This window comes from Cervus canadensis, chromosome 12 (assembly GCF_019320065.1).
Source record: "Cervus canadensis isolate Bull #8, Minnesota chromosome 12, ASM1932006v1, whole genome shotgun sequence".
NCBI lineage: Eukaryota > Metazoa > Chordata > Mammalia > Artiodactyla > Cervidae > Cervus > Cervus canadensis.
Window position 1 is genome coordinate 60,786,916 of NC_057397.1, and position 21,055 is coordinate 60,807,970.

The following is a 21,055-nucleotide window of genomic DNA, read 5'->3' on the forward strand; positions in this document are numbered from 1 at the left end:
AATAAGCAGAGTGACAATATACAGCCTTGACGTACTCCTTTTCCTATTTGGAACCACTCTGTTGGTCCATGTCCAGTTCTAACTGTTGCTTCCTGACCTGCATACAGGTTTCTCAAGAGGCAGGTCAGGTGGTCTGGTATTCCCATCTCCTTCAGAATTTTCCAGTTTATTGTGATCCACACAGTCGAAGGCTTTTGGCACATAGTCAAAGCTTAATAATTGTTAGTGAGTTTGATTTTTGGATACATGACATTTAGAATATCTAAAGGGCATCCAGATGAAGAAGTTCTGTCCGAGGAGAGTGGTAGCAGTGACTGTAATTGACTTTAAAGTAACACTTTTAACTCCTAATCCGAATTATATAAGCACAGAATGGTAAAGTAAGAAAAATGTGTAGGACGCCCCATTTAGGGAATAAACAGAGGAAAAGAAGACAGAAAAAAAAAAAAGAGAAATTAGGAAGAAACTTCCAAGAGCAGAGGATGGAGCCTGGCACATAAAATATCCCTTTTTAGAGGTCTTTTTAAAAAAAAGTAACCAAGTATAACCTAGTCTACAGATGCTGTAACCAAATTAGTCACACCTTTCAGATCTTATCCTGTGTATAGCTGTACTTCTAAAGGATGGCATTCGGTTTGTAACCTGCTTTTCACGCTTCAATTCATCTTCGGAAACACCAAGTGAACGTTCTCCTACATTATTTTTAATACCATCCCACAGTAGGACCTATTGGATTTCTTAGACGGCGCTAGCGGTAAAGAATCCGCCTGCCAGTGCAGGAGACATGAGATGCCAGTTCGATCCCTGGGTGGGGAATCCCTATGGACAGAGGCGCCCGGGGGGCTATAGTCAGTCCATAGGGTCGCAAAGAGTCGGGCACGACTAAGGCAACCTAGCACGCACAGCGCCTAGGACCTGTTGAGTGTTGTCCGAAGTTAAAACGCAGGTGGGGGTGGTGGGGGTGGTGCGTGGGGGGCGGGAGGGCGGGAGAAAGAGCCTATCAAATTAAAAAGCCCTTAGGTGCCTCAGAGGGGCTTTCCAGGTGGCGCTAGTGGTAAAGGGGGCTTCCCTTGTGGCTCAGCAGGTAAAGAATCCGCCCGCAATGCGGGAGACCTAGGTTCGATCCCTGGGTTGGGAAGATCCCCTGGAGAAGGGAAAGGCTGCCCACTCAGGTATTCTGGCCTGGAGAATTCCGCATGGGGTTGCAAAGAGTCGGACACGACTGAGCGATTTCCACTCACTCAGTGGTAAAGAACCCGCCTGCCAATGCAGGAGACTTAGGAGACGAGGGTTCGATCCCTGGGTCTGGAAGATCCCCTGGAGGAGGAAAGGGCAACCCACTCCAGTGTTCTCGTCTGGAAAATCCCATGGACGGAGGAGCCTGGAGGGCTACAGACCGCGGGGTCGCAGTGACTCTGACACAACTGAAGCGGTTTAGCACGCACGCGGGTGCCTCGGTGCGGTGGGGGCGCGGAGGGCGGGAAAGCGGGGACGGAGCTCACGGCGCAGGCCTGGCCGGGGTTCTGCGGGGTCGCGGGCGGCGGCCGGCGGGAGGAAGGGGCGGTGCGGCGCGGGGCGGGGCGGTTACTCAGGGCGGGCAGTTCAAACCGAAGGAGGGAAAAGGCGGCGGCCCCACGCGGACCCGGCGTGGAGGTTGCCATAGCCGAGCATCCCTGGGGACGAGGCCGCGGCTCCTCGGCGGCGCTCGGGCGGCTGCGGCCCACAGATCTCCGCCCGGCGAGTCGGCGCGGTGGGCGCGGCCGCCCCCGGGGCCCCCAGGTGGGCGGGAGCGGGGACGCCAGGTGTGTGAGGGCGGCCGGCCTCTGGGCGTCCCCAGCCCCGCACCCGCTCAGCTTCCCAGGGGCCGCGACGAGAGAGGCGCCCCGACGCGGTTCGCCTTCCTCTTGCTCTGGGTCCAGGCGACGCCCGCCCGTCCTCGGCCCGTCGGCGGCTTCCTGGGGCCCTGGGGCCGGCCCGGCCTCCCTCAGCCAGCCCGGCCTGGGGAGGGCCCGCGGACTGACGAGCGGCCTGGTTGACGCCCCCCGGGGAGACCGTTAACCAGCCACCCGCCGCCGGCACCTCGGGCGGGAGACGACCGCGCGGCAGCTGACCCTGCGTGGTCAGAGAGCCGAATTGGGGCCGTTTTCCTCCGTCCCGAGACTAGCTGGAGCACACAGAGATATGACAATTGCTGTTGTCTGGAAAGCTGGGGGGAATTCAAAGTGATTTAGGCCTTTTAAAGCGTTAGAAAATAATCCCGGTAGCAGGTACTTGAGGTATCCTTCAAATCTTAGCGGGCATCGTGCTGCTACTGCACGTTTCCATTAATTGTTCAAAATTAGTTGTCTCTTTAAGTGGTATTTCTTTGGCGTGAATTTTAAAGGCAAAGTGAGAAATTTCCTTTATCGGAAGCCTACGTAACGTTGGCGTCTAAGAACTCAAGATATACTGATGGTAAGATGTTGCACTTTAACAAACGAAGGAAATTCGGGTTAAGTACTTTAATTACTTTAAATACTTCATTTGAGTTAGCCAGTGTTTTTTTGTTTGTTTGTTTTAAGCACTATAGAGATGTGTGTTCTTAATCCTTATCAGGAGCTTGGTTTTAAAAAATGAATGTTGAAGAGGCTTGTTTGTTTCATCAGTGAACTGTTGAATCAGTGAAACTGAGCAAGTCACCCGGCATTCTACGATTTTACATAAATGCTTTTGAAGTTTGAAAAACCACGTTTTGAGACCAGTATCTTGGGTTGAAAGTGATGAAAGATGAAAAAAAAAAAAAATGACACCAGAGAAAGCACGGTGGAAGCAATTTCAAATGGGTAGATGAACAGAAGGAAAATCGGAAGCTTTTTGTATGTTTAAAGCAAATGGTCTATGTATTTTAGCCGGGAGAGTATTATATTTGCACCCTTGCTTTTGTTTCCATCCATTTGCCTCTCAGGTTCCCAAATTCGAACATGGTGAGACACCTAGTGGTGAAGTAGAAGAATAGTTACATTTGTTTTAATTTTAAAAAGTTTTTTAAAAGTTTTAGAAAGGCTCGGACCTAACTACCAGATGACATGAGAGAAAACTATTACTTAATAAAATGATTTTCGGAGCGTAGGAAACATTCGTGTGTGGAGGTGTAATTTGAAAACAAAAAATTGTTTTAAAGTATGAAATATAGAAAGCAAAATTTGATCATCTTGGCTGGTAAGCAGGTACAGAAGAGATCGGTTGATTGTCACAATCTGAGGAAATCTAAATCAGAAAAGAACATGTGTGAGATTTACCAAAACAGAATATAGGTTTTAAAAGTTGAAAAACACTTACTTTGCCCAGTAATAATGGTCATTGCACCACAAAGAAACAATTTGGTTTTTTGGTTAGAATAGCAATTTTTAAAAAAAACTTATTCACTTACATGTTTAACTGATAGAACTTAGGTGTAAATAACTTTCCCATTATACTCAACTAACAATATATCTTCCCAGGATCTTTTTAATAGAGAAGAATCATGTATTCGGTCTGGAGAAAACTTTAAAAGAATGACAGTTTTCTTAGTGTCCTTTGGATAATCTGGAGAAATAACTTTCTTATACTTTAGGATTTAATTCAAGTTTCTAAAAAGTTTAAGATTTAATTCAAGTTTCTAAAAGAAGGAATGCAGTGATACTGTTGAAAAGGTTAAAGAGTCAAGTATTTCCTTAAAAAAAGTGAAATGTTTCCTAGTGTCCTTTCTTACAAATATAATACTGAATCACATTTCTTCTCTAAGTAATATACTTAAATTCTATATTTTCACTTTAAGAATATTATAAAGGGTGGGTTCCCGAGTAGAAAATATTTACCAGATGAGACACGAATGAGTATGACCTGCCAGGTTTGAAATGGCCTGTAGGGCTTTGGTTCATTTTGGTTAGCTCAAGAATATGTTACTAATTTATCAGTGAGCTAAAGAGACTTTGCAAAGGTGAAAGCCTTGGAATTCTGACCTTGTGAATGGTCAGAAAGACCAGGTTTCTGAGACAAGCCCATGTTATGAATATGAGTAACATTATTCTAGAGTTGCTTTCCTGAATTGCAGTTTATCCTAGTGGCTGCACTCACTTGACCAGTGGTCAAAATCAGCATGTAGTTTTTTTTTTAAGCATCTTTATTTACATTGTAGAACTCTGAAAGGAAATATCCACCTGACTAAATATAGGCCAGCACAAATAAGCTAGAATGTTAGAACTACAATAATGTACTTTAATGCTGTAAAAATTATAAGGTAATACAATCATCTAAAATTATGCTATGAGATTTTTTTTTCCTCAAGTGTAGTTAATGAAAATATCTGTGCACAGTGCCTAGACTATGCTTAGTCAGGTAATCTGTGAATATTTATATCCTGGAAATTTTGGTTTTTATGATGTTGAAACACTGTCTTAAGTAAGATACACATGAGTATATTGCAGAGATTTGTTTCTTAAAGTAACTTTTTTTTATTGCCGTGCAATTTTCCATAATCATCTGTGCTCATAACAAGTATTTTGGTATTAGCTTCCAGACTATTAATTTCAAAGGAAGAATAAAATTTGTTTTCACTTTGTAGAAGCAGAGATTTTGAAGATGTCAGAAAGGCATTCAGGTCAAGCCGGCGCTGGAGCAGGAAATGAGGTGGACTCTCCTGTTGTCAGGGTCAAGTCCTCCAGCTTTGGAGACCTTTGTTCCACATCTTCTTTTCAAGATAGTGGCTACAGTGAGCTGTTAAAATCATGCAGCTTTGATAATACAGATAAAGAATTATTTGGAAAAAAAGAAAGAGGCTCAACATTGATCCACGAACATCCTGAAACTTCAAGTTTGGCCTTAACCCATAGTTTAGAGTCTCCCACTCAAAGAAAGAGATTTGTCTTCCTCAGGAAGGAAAATGATAAAACCCCAGAACTGTGTGAAACTCCTAAAGTCAGTGGAAAAAAGCATTTGCTGCGCAGAAGATTGGACATATCTTTCTCTCTTCTAGACAGGGACTTTGAATCACAAAACAGTTCCCTCGAAAGTAGTACAAGCCAAGTTCCCAATTTAGAAAAAAATATTCCAAGCAGTGCTTCAGGCTTTCCAAGGCAAGATAATTTTAGTTCTTCAGTTACTAGCACTTTGAGAACAGAAGAAGTAACTTCCAGCAGTCAAAAATTGAGACTTAATTTTTCTCAACAGAAGACTTCCACAGTGGATGATTCCAAAGATGACTATGGCCTCTTTGAAGTTGAATGTATATCTCCAATTCAGGGCAGTAATTTTAAAGACTCTATCACACATGACTTTAGTGACAGCAGTCTATGTATTAATAATGAGAATACATATCCCGAACTTCTGGGCTTTTCTGTTGGTGGAACAAGCTGTAGAACAGATGAGGACATATTTGTGACTCCAATCAGTAATCTTGTACCAAGTGTTCAATTTAATGCAAGCCGAAGATTTTCTCCTTCAGCTGGAGTGAGACGCAATATTTCGACCCCTGAAGACAGCGGTTTCAACTCACTTTGCTTGGATAAATCAGAAGATTCCCTATCTGAGCAAGAGGGCTCTTTCCAAGAACTATTTCAGAAACATAAGGGAACTCTCAAAGTCAGGGACACCATAAAAAAGTCAAGGCGTCTTGGAAGATTGAGAAGACTGTCCACCCTTCGGGAACAAGGCTCACAATCTGAGACAGAAGAAGAAAACCAGACCTACCTCTCTAGCTCTGAATCAACACCAGCAACCACTTCAGACATTTCAGAGAGCCAGCCGAGCAGTGACAATAAGTGTGAGGATTTAAGCTTTAAGAATTTATCGAAGACCCCAGCCTTGCAATTAGTGCATGAGCTTTTTATGAAAAGCAAAAGGAAAAGATTCCAGCAAAACGGTGCACATGAATTGTTAGAAGAAAGGGACGGGGGGAAAATAGCTATACTACAGCGTGTACTTGCAGGACTGATTGGCAAGAAAATGGGTATAGAAAAACTGGACATCTTAACAGAATTAAAATACAGAAATCTAAAGCATGTTCTTGCTATGGTTTTAGATTCCTTGACTGCAGAAAGCCTATGTAGGTAAGATTTTTTTTTTCTTCTGAAATAAAACTGCCTTTTATCACTTTTTTTTTTAAGGTGGAAAACTTTTCTGTTTGTAGCTTTTTAAAATTTTGTTTTATTATCTCTGGCTTGGTTACTTTTATATTTTATCAATGATGGTTAAGTGAAATTCTTCAGTGTCAGAAATTTCAGTATCTTGAATGCTGCTTCATAAGTAAGTAGAAACTGAGTCACATATATAGAAGTATTGAGGGTAGGAACTAGTTATAAGGCTAAATTGAGACTTTACACTGGCAGTTTTGCAAAGTGCAGGACTATCAGAAGACAAGCCCCATCGGTATGCCAGAACCAGGAACAAGAGAAGCCATGTGGAACAGGATTTCCGCAAGGTCATGGTTGAGGCAGGACAAGCAAGAGAGTCACTTTCTTTTTCCATAGGTATATATCAAAAGTTTGGTTCATTGAATCCTTACTCTTTTCTGGCCCCTACTTCTATTGAGACCCTTCTTCACCTTTCCCCCATAAACTAACTGTAGGCTATTGTACAGAATTGTAGAATTTCGTAGCTGGAAGTCTTCTGAAATGTCTAGTCCTATCACGTATTTGCAGATGAGAAAACTGAGCTCTAGAGAAGTTAAGTGACCTGCCAACAGTCACTCAAGGAGATAGGAATGGATGCAGGTCTGTAACTGAACCCTCTGATTTCTAAGCCCGTATTTTCCCACAAACTCTTGTTAAGGTTTCAGTCCTTTCAGCATAGTCTTGATCAGGAATGTCTTTGGTGTAACCCAAGTAGGATAATAAGAAAGATTAATGACCTATATGTCTATGCCTTAAAAAATGTTCAAGTGAGATGAATTTTGTTTAAAAAATTAGGGGTATGGCTATGATATAGGGATTTTGTTTTTACACAATGGAGTATTTGGTTACAGACCAGTTAAAACTTGGGTGACCCTTTTAGGTGCTCGCTTGTGGGACAAATGATATTCAGTCATACTGCGATGTAAGTGAAAGTACATATTGCAATAATCACCTTCCCTGCTCATCCCTCAAGATTTCTAGTATTTGCACTGCAGAGTGCATGTGTAACTTGGCAGTGCGTATTCTTGGAAATATGAGAGACTGGACTCAGTTGAAATAGATGAGGCAAACACCCAACTATGCATTGATAGTTCATTTCTTCTCCATTAATGAGTGACTTTCTGCCTGTTCCTCTCCATCTGATACAAGGTGCCTATGTCAGCTTAGAGAGAGGCAATGGCAACTGAGGTGGCTGGAAGAATAGTAGTGTTGACAACTCAGGTGTAACATGGGGCCTCCATAACCTTCTCCTAACCTCATTCACTTTTATTGATAAATAAGCACTCACTGGACATAAATTATGTTTTTTTCTTTAGCTGCTTTGTTCTCATAAACTTTGGTTTACAAAATAGGAACTTTGTAGTGCTGTTCATAATACTATTTATTATAGCTGACCCTTGGACAACCAGAAAATAGGGGTGCTGACCCTCTGGTGTGCAACCTGAAATCTTTGTATAAATTATAGTCAGCTTTCCACATCTGAGTTTCCTCTGTATCCGTGGTTCAGCATCCCTGGATTCAACTGATCAGGGACTGTGTAGTATTTACCATGGAAAAAAACCCGCAGAGTTCAAACCCATGTTGTTCAGCTATGTGCTTAGTCACTCAGTCGTGTCTGACTCTTTGCAACCCAATGGACTGTAGCCCACCACACTCCTCTGTCCATGTGATTTTCCATGCCAGAATACTGATGTTGTTCAGGGATCAACTGTATCTGCATTTAGAAGTTCTAATACAGGATTGATTGTTTTTGTGTTTATTTACTCAAAATGACAGATATTTGTTAAATACAATAGTAGGAGAAATTTATATAAACTCTTGCACTATAGGTGATAATCATTTGTGGCATGTCATGTTCCAAGTTTTAAATATTAGTGTTACATATAAGTTAAATCCTCTTAATCAGTCTCCCGGTGGACTCATTTGGGTTTATATGAAACTTTGTTTTATTTCCTTAACTATTTATAAGATAGTAACCTATCAATATGATGCTGATGTATTTTAATAGGTCTTCTTTCACAGCTAGGCAAATCGAGTCATATTTTTAATGTAAAATTTTAGCTTTAAATTAACTATCCAAAATCTTTAAAAACAAATTTCTCTTATTGCCATGTGTAAAAAATGCTAATTCTGTGGCATATATACCTGAACTTCTATACATATATACAAGGACTGATCTTTTTGTTACAGTGTTTGGAAAGTGAGCAGAAATTGGCGTGAAATTATTGTTCAAGATAAAAAAGCAAATCGGAGGAGGAAATTACATATCACACAACTGAAAACAGATTCTGAGGTAATGTATATAATGCTGTTCTAAAACATTTGTATGAATATCTGATGATCACATATGTCTGGACAACCTAATTTGGTTTTCCTGCTATTCTTTAATCTTTCTTTATTGACATTCACTCATAAGTTCTTTTTTATTCCTTTGGCCACAGCACCCTCCTACAGAATCTCAGTTCCCCCACCAGGGATTGAATGGCAGTGAAAGCCCAGAATCCTAACTACTAGGCCACCAGGGAACTCCCGGAGTCATAAACTCTCCCCTCCCCGCCACCCCCAAACCCCATCTCTACCAAGTCCATAAATGGAGTGGACTAACTGACATGAAGAACATCTTGCTGGGTTTTGTTGTTTAAGTATATATGCTGTTATCAGTATTTGATACCATTTTAATAGGATATGCCAGATCCTAATCATAATTAGATATTCTTATAGCATTTTCTGTTCAGTCTTTTATGTGCTTCCCTAGTGGCTCAGCCATAAATAATCTGCTTGCAATGCAGAAGACCGCCTGCCAACGCAGCAGATGCAGGTTTGACCCCTGGATTGGTACGATCCCCTGGAGATGGAAATGGCAACCCACTTGAGTATCCTTGCCTGGGAAATCTCACGGACAGAGGAACCTGGAGGGCTCCAGTCTATGAGGTTGCAAGAGTCGGACATGACTTGGTGACTAAATCATCCAGTCTTGATGTAGTATACTTGTAGTATACTCTACTCAAGTATAATCTTGAGTAGATACTATATGCCAGTTGCTCAAATTACAGTGGTGAACATTTTTGACATGATCCCTGCTCTCTTGGAGCTCATACACCTGATATAAACAGGTGATTACAATACAGGTGTGTTAGAGGAAGCTCAGAGTTCTCTCTATTGGGACATTTAAAAGAAGTGTTTGATACTTGGGGATCAAGAGAAGGAAAAAATGCATCTTAGCTGAGACTTGAATAATGAGTTAGACAGGAAAGTTGTTTCAGCAGAGGGAAGGCCTGGAGGTGAGTGAGCATGGCACTCAAACTTGTAAAGCATCATGAACTTGCACTTTCTTAAAGATTTGAGGTCGAGCCCTGAAGTTATAAGAAAAATTTTTATAGAAGCCGATTAATTCTTCATGGGGACACTATTTTGTGTAATAGCTATCTGATGACTCTAGTACCCATATTTACTATCTATTCAACTTTTAGACCTTACTTAGGCATAAATACAAAGAGAAACTCAGAATTAACTTCCTTATTCTAGTAAAAAGTATGTAATAACACAAGTAAATTTATAATTTGGCTAAATATAATTGAAATGAAGCATGTTGTGTTGTGCTTAGTCGCTCAGTCGTGTCCGACTCTTTGCGACCCCACAGACTATATAGCCCGCCAGGCTCCTCTGTCCATGGGGGTTCTCCAGGCAAGAATACTGGAGTGGGTTGCCATTCCCTCCTCCAGGGGATCTTCTGAACCCAGGGATTGAACCCAGGTCTCCTGCATTGCAGGCGGATTCTTTACCATCTGAGCCTCCAGGGAAATGAATCACAGTATAAACAAATATGAACACCCAGATACAGATTGAGGGTTTTCTCATTTCAAGGAAATATTAGGGACTTCTGTTAACTAAAATATTGAATTTCTATTTTATTTGAAGACAAGTTTTATCTTCTCACCTATGATAATCCTTTACAAGCTACTTACTGCTGCAGCTGCTGGCTCTGGGAGCTTATAATATTAAATATATTAATTGCCTTCTTAACATATCTTTTTTGAGTGGCATCCTACTGCTAAGGACAGACCAAAAAACAAATTTTTAAGCAAGTACCTATTCATATTAAGCTTTTAGCTCCATGCATTCCTTACATTCTATGTGAAAGAAACATGTGGTTGAATTGGCAAGCCTTTGGGTAATTCTAGATAAAGTATTCTACTTTATATCCTGGCTACCACTTTTTAAAAAAACTTGGTTTCCTAAAGAACTCTATTTTTTTCCTTACTTGAGTTTTTCCCCTTATTTTGATTTGCTTTAAATTTTTTAAAAAGTTAAAACAAGTACATGGTTTAGAACATGAAATTGGACTTTGAAATTTATAGCAAAACACGTATTTTCCTGCCCTTCCTGCTCTTGATTCTTGCCTCATCAAGGCAATCAGTTTCAACTCTCTAGTTCTTTTTCCTTTTGATATTCACCTGCATATTTCTGAATGGCATGTCTTCACCGCTATTGCTTATTTAGTTTTTTCTCTAAAAAAATAGTTTAGTTTTTTAGTTTTTTCTCTTATTTAGTTTTTTTAGGTTAGTTCTCTAACCTCTCACTACTACCTGTCTACCTGGCTCTTCCTCTGAAGTCTTTTCTCCTAGTTTATGAATGTAATTACACCATCATTAGTGAATCAGGATTAGGTGCTGACATTATTAAGACTGTGTTGAGATTATTATGACTTTTTGACAGCCATAACGTATAGTACAGTATGGTTATACCTATTACACCTTTTTTCTTATATAACTTTTACCCTCACAGTTAATAATTGCCCAGTTTCTTTCTTTTTCCTCTCTTTCCCTTTCTCTCTCTTTCTCCTCCTCTCTCTCTTGCTCTTTCTTTCTTTTTAGTGTTTCTCTATGCAGATGCCTGACTCACCATCCGCCAGAACTGGAACTCTCCTCTGTGTAAGTCTGAACAAATCAGGTATTCTACCTGTTCTTTCTTTTCTTCAGAGACATCATTCCAGATGCCCTTTGGCCTCTTGTTCCTGAACGAACTGGCTGCTTTCTACCTGCACTATCCTAATGTATATCATTAACCAAAACAGAAAAATTATAAAACAAAGTTGTTAGATGGTTTTCCTCACATGTGTATAGTGTCACTGAAAGATCCTTACGTGTGAAAAATAAAAGGCATGTGCACCAGTTACATGTAATAGGATCTCATTTTATCTGTTGCCTTGCAGCAGTGAGAATGACCATAAAATTGGAATATTACACTATTTCCATCAAATTTCTTAATTTACAGTAGTCTTTACTGTTTACTTATAATCATGGAAATGAACAACAATAAGAGACTCCCCTTTCACATTTAAATATTTTCTAGTATGGTAATGGTGCCTGTATTTGACTACTAGACCTTACACTGTTCAGAGGTAGTAGCCCACATTTTAAGCTCTGGGAGGATAGGGGTTAGACTGTGCTATTCACTTGGCACCTATTAGATGAAATCTTTGTTAAATGAATGAATGTTTTCTATGGCTGAAATTTGCTTTAACAATATATCTCTATTCATTTTTTGGTGCATGCATCATCATTGTGTTTGCCAACTGCATGGAAATCCAATGGGTGTTTTCTTTTAGAGTACTCTTGTGTCATATGCTTCTAGCCTAGGCGGCAAATCTTTTATAGGATGTAACATAAGATGTATTGAATCCTTGAGTAAGTTCAACTGTATTCATTCTAATTTCTAAAAACCAGTATTCATCCATTATACATATGCCAATGTTGTTAAGCTGTCAATTGCATAATTTTTCATGGCCAGCTAGCTTTATTCCTATACTTATCCTACTACCATTTCTTGTGTTTTACCTCTTCCCCCTTTAGGAAACAATTCTGGCAAAGGGAGACTGTCAAGGGAGAGAAAACACAATTATAGTTGGACACTCAGGAAATTCACCAATAGTACATTTTATTTTAATAATTAGTTAAGAATGCCAATTTGTTTAAAAAAAACCCTACAATGTTTTTTCTTATTTCCAAGCTTAACAAAATACAAGCTATAAGGATTATTCACTGAAAATATTTCTTGGCTAACTATTTGAGTAGTGTGGAAATCCAGCTCAAATAAAAGACATTTTTTTTCTCCTTTTAAAATATCAAAGCTGTTTAAACTCAAGTGTAAAAATGAATCAAGTTTTGCAAGTATTTGGTATTTGTAAAAGCCAACCAAACAAATTGAGTTTCATGGTCTAACCAGGCCCATTAATTTTCTGACATGTGGCTGAAGTAAGAAATCTTTACAGAATTCCATGAGGTCCCTTGGCAGATTTTGAAAAAATTTACCTCCTCTTACACCTTGGCTTAAAAGGGGACTTGATAAACTCTGATCTGTGGGCCAAATCCTGTCCATCACCTGTGTTTTTATAATAAGTTTTATTGGAGCAGCCCTGCCCCTTCATTTACGTATCTCTGTAGCTGTGTTTGCTAAAATGACAGTTGACTAGTTTGCAACTATCTGGTCCTTTCCACGAAAAGTTTGCAAACTCATGCGTTAAATAGAAAAATAACCAATGATGCAAACTTAAAGCTTGCATTTATTGTTTCAACTTTGTATTTTCCTTTGACTTTTAAATGCTAGATAAGATAATTTTTTTTTTTTTCTCTAAAAAGGAATGGTTTAGGGAGAAAATTCTAGTGGTGCAGAAACCACTTCCAAACATGTTACATGTGCATCTGAAAGCTCTTCTGGAACTTCTGATATGACAGTGTTGACCCCTCTTGTCTTTTACCACAGGGGGCTATATTAAATGTTGAGGATGCCGCCACTCGGCTCCATCTCTTAAATCGATCAGCTTTAAGGTCTGTGCAAGCACAGGCTAGGACACCAGGTTTTCAGAAAGAACAACCTTCAACATTTTCTCCTTGGGGAGAAGTTTTGACACCTATAGCAAACTCTTCTGTTACTCACTTAAGTAGTAAACAGGAAGAATATGTCAAGGTGAGTATTTATCATAAGTTGTTAGAAGTAAATATTTACAGAGTTTGAAATAAAGCTGTCCTCTATGCGAAAATGGAAGATTTAGTGTGTGTGCTTTTACTGCAGGTTGCCAAAACACTTTTTATTGATGAAGCGTTAAAACCTTGCCCAAGGTGCCAGTCCCCTGCTAAGTACCAGCCTTATAAGAAAAGAGGGCTATGTAGCCGCACAGCCTGTGGCTTTGACTTTTGTGTGCTATGTTTGTGTGCTTATCATGGGTCTGAAGAATGTAGTAGAGGAGCAGCAAAGCCAAGAAATAGAAAAGATGTTCTTCCAGGAAGTGCCCAGAGTAAGCGGAATTTAAAACGCCTCTAAAGAGACTTTAAATATAAAAGAAGCATTCCCTCTGAGCAACATTTTGTGTGACTTAAAATTATGAGTATTTTGAAAGCATGCAAATCTCCCCATCAATGACAGATGATGATTTATTTCCTGTTTTGTATATATTATGATCCATGTCATTGTATGTTTTCTTTGAAGTAGTGAGTTTTGCAAAAAATCTAATTTTACTATGTTGTTTTTACTCATTTTAATAACTTAGTGTTTTTAAATAAAGAATTTTCAGTGTTATATGTATTTAACTGTTTCATGTAAAATTTAAAAACTGTGCATTTCATCACTATGTGTTGAAATGTTCTTCAGTAATCACTTTTCAAAAATAGTTTTCCAGATAATATTAAAATTTTTGAACTTGAGACAGATGGCCTTATAGATTTCAAAATCTTTGAATATTTGACTGAAAATGAAATATAAATAAAATGTTTTCAGAAATTCTGTTGAATTTACTCCATAACCTCAATCTTTCTCTTAATTTAGTATACGTGCTGCCGAAGCGAACACATCTTTCTCTTAATTTAGTGAGTGTCATATTTGGGCAGACTTCTGGTTAAATAAAATTTACTTAATATTGATAACTAAAAAGATGTAAAAAGTAAATTATTAGATATATGTGGTTATTCCAATGAGAGTCTTAGTGAGTCCCCATAAGTCACACACATGTTTCTTTTACCCTGTTATGTATGAAGTTGTCAGCAGGCAGTGTAGGAGTCTGGACTCCTGCCTTTCATCCATCTGTTATTGTTCTCTGTTCCGCAGTCACACTGCCCTCTGTGTGTCTCATTTGTCATCTTGTGGTCACTCAGTCCATTAGAATATAATCTTTTATTTCACTCTGGTGGTGAAAAAGTAGATTTTACCATGTTTAGTTTTAGAAATAAATAATCTCCATGTGTTATTCTCTACTTCAGGAACTGTTAAACAATGGAAGTTTAATTAAAAAAATATTTCTGGCTTTAAATTGGGATGAGTATTTAAATTGATATGAGTGAAAGAGTGTAAGGACTTAATGCCATGTATTTAAATGAATTTATAATAAAACTTTGTGAAGAGAAAAGATCAGACTAGGAATTCAAAAGTTAATGAATGAAACTAATTCCGGCTTTTTTTTTTTTTTTCATTATCATAATTTTTTTCCATTTATTTATTTTATTTTTTTTCAGTAGGTTTTGTCATACATACATTGATATGAATCAGCCATAGATTTACACGTATTCCCCATCCCGATCCCCCCTCCCACCTCCCTCTCCACCTGATTCCTCTGGGTCTTCCCAGTGCACCAGGCCCGAGCACTTGTCTCATGCATCCCACCTGGGCTGGTGATCTGTTTCACCATAGATAATATACATGCTGTTCTTTCGAAACATCCCACCCTCACCTTCTCCCACAGAGTTCAAAAGTTTGTTCTGTACTTTAATTCCAGCTTTTTATTGGTAGGTTTTACAGTTGCAGTGAGGTCAAGGGGTTGGTAGGTTAACTGGAAGAGGATCACATGGTACTCATGGATAACTTTATTAAACAAAGTCTCCAGATATCCAGAAAATAATCATTATCCTAATTGTTGTAAATTATTGATGTATTATTGTAACTGGCTGGCAACAGCTCCAGCAGCATTCTGTGCTTTTATTTATGTCTTTAATTTTCTTTCACCATGAGACTGTAAGTTCTGTGACTGCCTGGACTCTGTCATATTTGATTTAAATATTATTGTGTCCCTAGTACCTAGCCTGGTGTCAAGCAAGTAGCAGAGGCTCAGTAAATACTCACTGAATGAGTGGATTTGTTTTTAGCGCTACCAGTGTTACTTTATATCCAGGTAAACCATTATAATGCCATCCTAATAATTTGTTAATTTTTAATGCTTGATTATACAAAAACGTAGAATCTAAATGATTTCTTCAGTTCAGTTCAATTGCTCAGTTGTGTCTGACTCTGCGACCCCCTTGGACTGCAGCACACCAGGCTTCCCTGTCCATCACCAACTCCCGGAGCTTACTCAAACTCATATCCATCAAGTTGGTGATGCCATCCAACCGTCTCATCCTCTGTCATCCCTTTTCCTCTTGCCTTCAATCTTTCCCAGCATGAGGGTCTTTTTCAGTGAGTCAGTTCTTTGCATCAGATGACCAAAGTATTGGAGTTTCAGCTTCAGCATCAGTCCTTCCAGTGAATATTCAGGACTGATTTCCTTTAGGATTGACTGGTTTCATCTCCTTGCAGTCCAAGGGACTCTCAAGAATCTTCTCTGACACCACAGTTCAAAAGTGTCAGTTCTTCAGTGCTCAGCTTTCTTTATAGTCCAACTCTGACATCCATACATGACTACTGGAAAAACCATAGCTTTGACTAGACGGACTTTGTCAGTAAAGTAACGTCTCTGCTTTTTAATATGCTGTCTAGGTTGGTCATAACTTTTCTTCCAAGGAGAAAGCGTCTTTTAATTTCATGGCTGCAGTCACCATCCGCAGTGATTTTGGAGCACAAGAAGATAAAGTTTGTCACTGTTTCCATTGTTTCTCCATCTATTTGCCATGAAGTGATGGGACCAGATGCCATGATCTTCATTTTTTGAATGTTGAGTTTTCAGCTGGCTTTTTCACTCTCCTCTTTCACTTTCATCAAGAGGCTCTTTAGTTCCTCTTTGCTTTCTGCCATAAGGGTGGTATCATCTACATGTCTGAGGTTATTGATATTTCTTCCAGAAATCTTGATTCCAGCTTGTGCTTCATCCAGCCTGGCATTTCACGATGTACTCTGCATATAAGTTAAATAAGCACGGTGACAGTATACAGCCTTGACACACTCCTTTCCCATTTTGGAAACAGTATTTTGTTCCACATCCAGTTTTAACTGTTGCTTCTTGACCTGCATACAGATTTCTCAGGAGGCAGGTAAGGTAGTCTGGTATTCCCATCTCAGTAAGAATTTTCCAGTTTTTTGTTATCCACAAAGTCAAAAGGCTTTAGCGTAGTCAATGAAGGAGAAGTAGATTTTTTCTGGAATTCCCTTGTTTTTTCTTTAATCCAGCGGATGTTGGCAATTTGATCTCTGGTTCCTCTGCCTTTTCTAAATCCAGCTTGAACATCCGGAAGTTCTCAGTTTACATAGTGTTGAAGCCTAGCTTAGAGAATTTTGAGCATTACTTTGCTAGTGTGTGAGATGAGTGCAATTGTGCAGTAGTTTGAGCATTCTTTGGCATTGCCTTTCTTTGGGATTGGAATGAACACTGACCTTTCCCAGTCCTGTGGTCCCTGCTGAGTTTTCCAAATTTGCTGGCATATTGAGTGCAGCACTTTAACAGCATCATGTTTTAGAATTTGAAATAGCTCAGCTGGAATTCCATCACCTCCACTAGCTTTGTTCGTAGTGATGCTTCCTAAGGCCTGCTTGACTTTGCACACCAACATGTCTGGCTCTAGGTGAGTGATCACACCATCATGGTTATCTGGGTCATTAAGATCTTTTTTAATATATAGTTCTTCAGTGTATTCTTGCCACCTCTTCTTAATATCTTCTGCTTCTGTTAGATCCATACCATTTCTGTCCTTTTTTGTGCCCATTTTTGCATGAAATGTTCCCTTGGTATCTCTAATTTTCTTAAAGAGATCTTTAGTCTTTCCCATTCTATTGTTTTCCTCTATTTCTTGCATTGTTCATGTAGGAAAACTTTATTATTTCTCCTTGCTATTCTTTGGAATTCTGAATTCAAATGAGTATATTTTCCCTTTTCTCCTTTGCCTTTTGCTTCTCTTCTTTTCCTAGGTATTTGTAAGGCCTCCTCAGACAACCATTTTGCCTTTTTTGCATTTCTTCTTGTGGAGGGATTTCATCACCGCCTCCTAAACAGTGTTACAAACCTCCATCCATAGTTCTTTAGGCACTCTGTCTGTCAGATATAATCCCTGAATCTATTTGTCACTTCCACTCTATAGTCATAAAGGATTTGATTTAGGTCATACTAGACCTGCATGGTCTAGTCATTTCCCCTACTTTCTTCACTTTAAGTCTGAATTTTGCAATAAGGAGTTCATGATCTGAGCCACAGATTTCCTAAATTTCTTAAGTTGCTTTAAGATAATCTCTTAATAAATAGTAGTAATAAGAATAATTTCTGAATAATAAATGATTTCTTAAATTGCCTTAAAATATGTAATCAATAATTTTTTTGGCCTACTCATTCTCTTAGCTGATTTTTTTTATAACTAGTTAGGGTGTAATGGAAGGAACAGTTCAGTTCAGTTCAGTCACTCAGTCATGTCTGACTCTTTGTGACCTCATGGACTGCAGCATGCTAGGCCTCCCTGTCCATCACCAACTCCCAGAGTTTACTCAAATTCATGTCCGTTGAGTTGGTGATGCCATCTAACCATCTCATCCCCTGTCATCCCCTTCTCCGCCTGCCCTCAATCTTTCCCAGCATCAGGGTCTTTTCAAATGAGTCAGTTCATTGCAACAGGTGGCCAAAGTATTGGAGTTTCAGCTTCAGCATCAGTCCTTCCAATGAATATTCAGGACTGATTTCCTTTAGGATGGACTGGTTTTATCTCCTTGCAGTCCAAGGGACTCTCAAGAGTCTTCTCTAACACCACAGTTCAAAAGTATCAATTCTTTGGCGCTCAGCTTTCTTTATAGTCCAATTCTCACATCCATACATGACTACTGGAAAAAACCAAAACTTTAACTAGATGGACCTTTGTTGGCAAAGTAATGTGTCTTCTTTTTAATATGCTGTCTAGGTTGGTCATAACTTTCCTTCCAAGGAGTAAGTGTCTTTTAATTTCATGGCTGCAATCACCATCTGCAGTGATTTTGGAGCCCCACAAAATAAAGTCTGTCACTGTTTCCACTGTTTCCCCATCTATTTGCCATGAAGTGATGGGACCAGATGCCATGATCTTAGTTTTCTGGAAAGAACACTAGGCCACATATCAAAAAGCCAGGGTTGGTATCCTGAACTACTTACTAACTGTGCCCTTGCACAAGTCACTTACTGATTCTGAGTATGTTTCTTTAAATAAGGGAAATTAAAAGAAATGATGTATTGTGAAATTACTCTTAATTTATGATACCAATCAGTGTAACTACACATTTGGGTATATATGAATACAATAAAATGAAACAGTTATGGCGATACAGCATATGATCTTGATATTATTAGCACTATGCTGAATGAAACTGTGAAATCAACCTCTCGTCTGCTTGTGAAAAATGTCTGGCTGAAAAATTTTTTCAGCAAAGCGTTTATTGAGCATTTGCTATGTAGAGGCACTGTCCTAAGTCCTTTACATGACTTAGAGGGACTCTAAGTGACTATTTAATGCAGTTATTATCATTCCTTTTTTATATCAGGAAACCAGGAATCAGGTTAAATAATCTTAGATCACACAGATAGCAAGTGTGGGGTCTAGCAGAGGTAGTCAGCCACTTGTATATGACAAAACTCTTTGCAGAACTCTTGCTGATAAATTCAAGATGCATGTGATTACCATGTTGTAAATGGAAGATTGTTTTGCCATTTAAGAAAAACCTATTGGTATACCAGGAAAAAATTCTAATTTAGAATAATTCTGCCTGAATAGAGTAGCTCCTTAGTGCATTAGTGGCTTAAACAACTATCTCATTTGATAAACTAAATCAATTGCATGAATACAATTATCTTGAGAGTTCAGTTCCAAAGAAAGACCACTGCTTCCAACCCAAGGTCTTTGCATCTTCTTTGCATGAAGACAAAAATAAGTATTACCACATTCCAGTAATGACTACATTCTTACAGGTCCTGATTACTAGGTGAGAGAAAGTAGTAAGAAAAAAGCTCACCAATCATTTACTGAGAGGTAATTAAATTTGGCACTTTATATTCTTCTATTTTGTTTCACTTCTTAATGAAGACATTAGGGAAAAAATTAGTATTAATTCTGGGAACAACCAATAAATGCTTTCCCTTCCACTGATTTAGGATAGCAATCTATCTCTTTCCCCTAAGGTGTGCCCCTCCTAGTGAGCCTTGCTCGCTAATGGGCAGTAATATTCTGTTTCACCTCAACTTGATTCCAGGAACAATAGAGATTTCCTGACACTCTAATTTGGAAAAAATGGTGATAAACTTGTCATAAGTCATATAAAGGAAAGCAACACTTAAGAACTATCTGATCATTTTATTCTGGCATTTCTATGAGCAAAATAATATATGTTAAAATTTATTCCAGCTATTTAAAGACTTGAAGTCTTAAGGAATTCTTAGTAATAATTTAAGGGTAGAAGTATTATTGAGAAAATTTTTCTATATTTACGTAGCACCATAGAAAGCTAAGTTTTTTGACTTGTTGTTACCTTTGCTTAATTTATGACAGAAAGCAGAACCATCATAAACTTACGATGCAAAAATTTACTGCACATTTTCTACATTTGATCTCTTATGTTCCTGGTTTGCATTAAGTTATTCATGTGGATTTATTTTAAATTGCATCTCTTAAAAATAATGTAATATATTAAAGATGGAAATACCCATTATTGTTCTATGTATGTTGTGCTTGGAAGTGAAAGTCTCTCAGTTGTGTCCGACTCTTTGTGACCCCATGGACTATGCAGTCCATGAAATTCTCCAGGCCAGAATACTGGAGTGGTTAGCCGTTCCCTACTTCAGGGGATCTTCCCAACTCAGGGATCCAACTCAGGTTTCTCCCAGGCATTGCAGGTGGATTCTTTACCAGCTGAGCCATAAGGGAAGCCCTGTGCTGTGGAGGAGAGTAAATATTTCAAAGTTCACACTAAACATTCCACAAGGGGGCGCCAAAGACTCACTTATAGTGATTTTGGCTTTGCTTTGAAAAAGTAAATTTAGCTTTTATATACTTGATATCAGTGTGATGTGACATTGCCAAATAGGGGAAATATTCCTTGACTTAACTTTTAAAGTGTATATAGAATAAATGTTGGTAGTAGTTATTACTAAGAGTTGGTAATTAAAATATTTTAGCTGGCTTTTGCAAGAGTGTACTGTTTTCCCGAATGACTTTCAACAGAATACCTTGTTGACCCTGGGGTCTGTAGCTGGGCCATCTTTTTCCCCCTTGCCCAATAGCTGGCCATCCTGGCCACCTCATCACAGACTGTGGGGCCAGAAGAATGGAAGGAGCAGTAGAAACATGGAGGTGAGTGCTAATTATGAATGGTGGTGGTGTGCTGCCGGTTTTTTTCCTCTTGGAATGCTCATTTCTGCAGAAAGGAGGTGCTGGTTCAGGCCCTAATCCCACCCTGCCTAGATTCTGCTCAGTGCCTCCTTGCGGGTCTCTGCTTCTCCTTTCTCCCCATCTGACTCTGTCCTCAGTGGCCATTGCCAGGTTATTTGTACGAAAATGTGGCTCCAATTATGTTGCTTCCTATTAAAGATGTAGCAGAACTCCTAATGGTCCTAACTTTCTAGCAATCTTTCCACCATTCTACTCTGCACACTTTGTTCCAGCCAAACCAGACTCCTCACTGTTTTCTAAACTTCCCCAATGCTTTCTCCCTCCCTTGACACACTAAATCGCATCAAATCCAGCTAATCCTTAGTTTCTTTCTATGAATCATTTTCTGATCTCTCC

The 21,055-nt window shown here is 39.1% G+C and overlaps 1 protein-coding gene across 1 annotated transcript; it reads left to right on the forward strand.

Annotated features, from left to right (window-relative positions):
- Positions 1-246: 246 nt before the first annotated feature.
- On the forward strand, positions 247-13,512 carry FBXO43 (F-box protein 43). The gene is made up of 7 exons (XM_043483325.1): positions 247-316; positions 1,439-2,053; positions 2,413-2,454; positions 4,583-6,065; positions 8,319-8,421; positions 12,891-13,094; positions 13,200-13,512. Exons 1-7 carry the CDS (start codon positions 247-249, stop codon positions 13,446-13,448), a joined length of 2,766 nt encoding a protein of 921 aa, XP_043339260.1. The 3' UTR covers positions 13,449-13,512.
- The last annotated feature ends 7,543 nt before the right edge of the window (positions 13,513-21,055 follow it).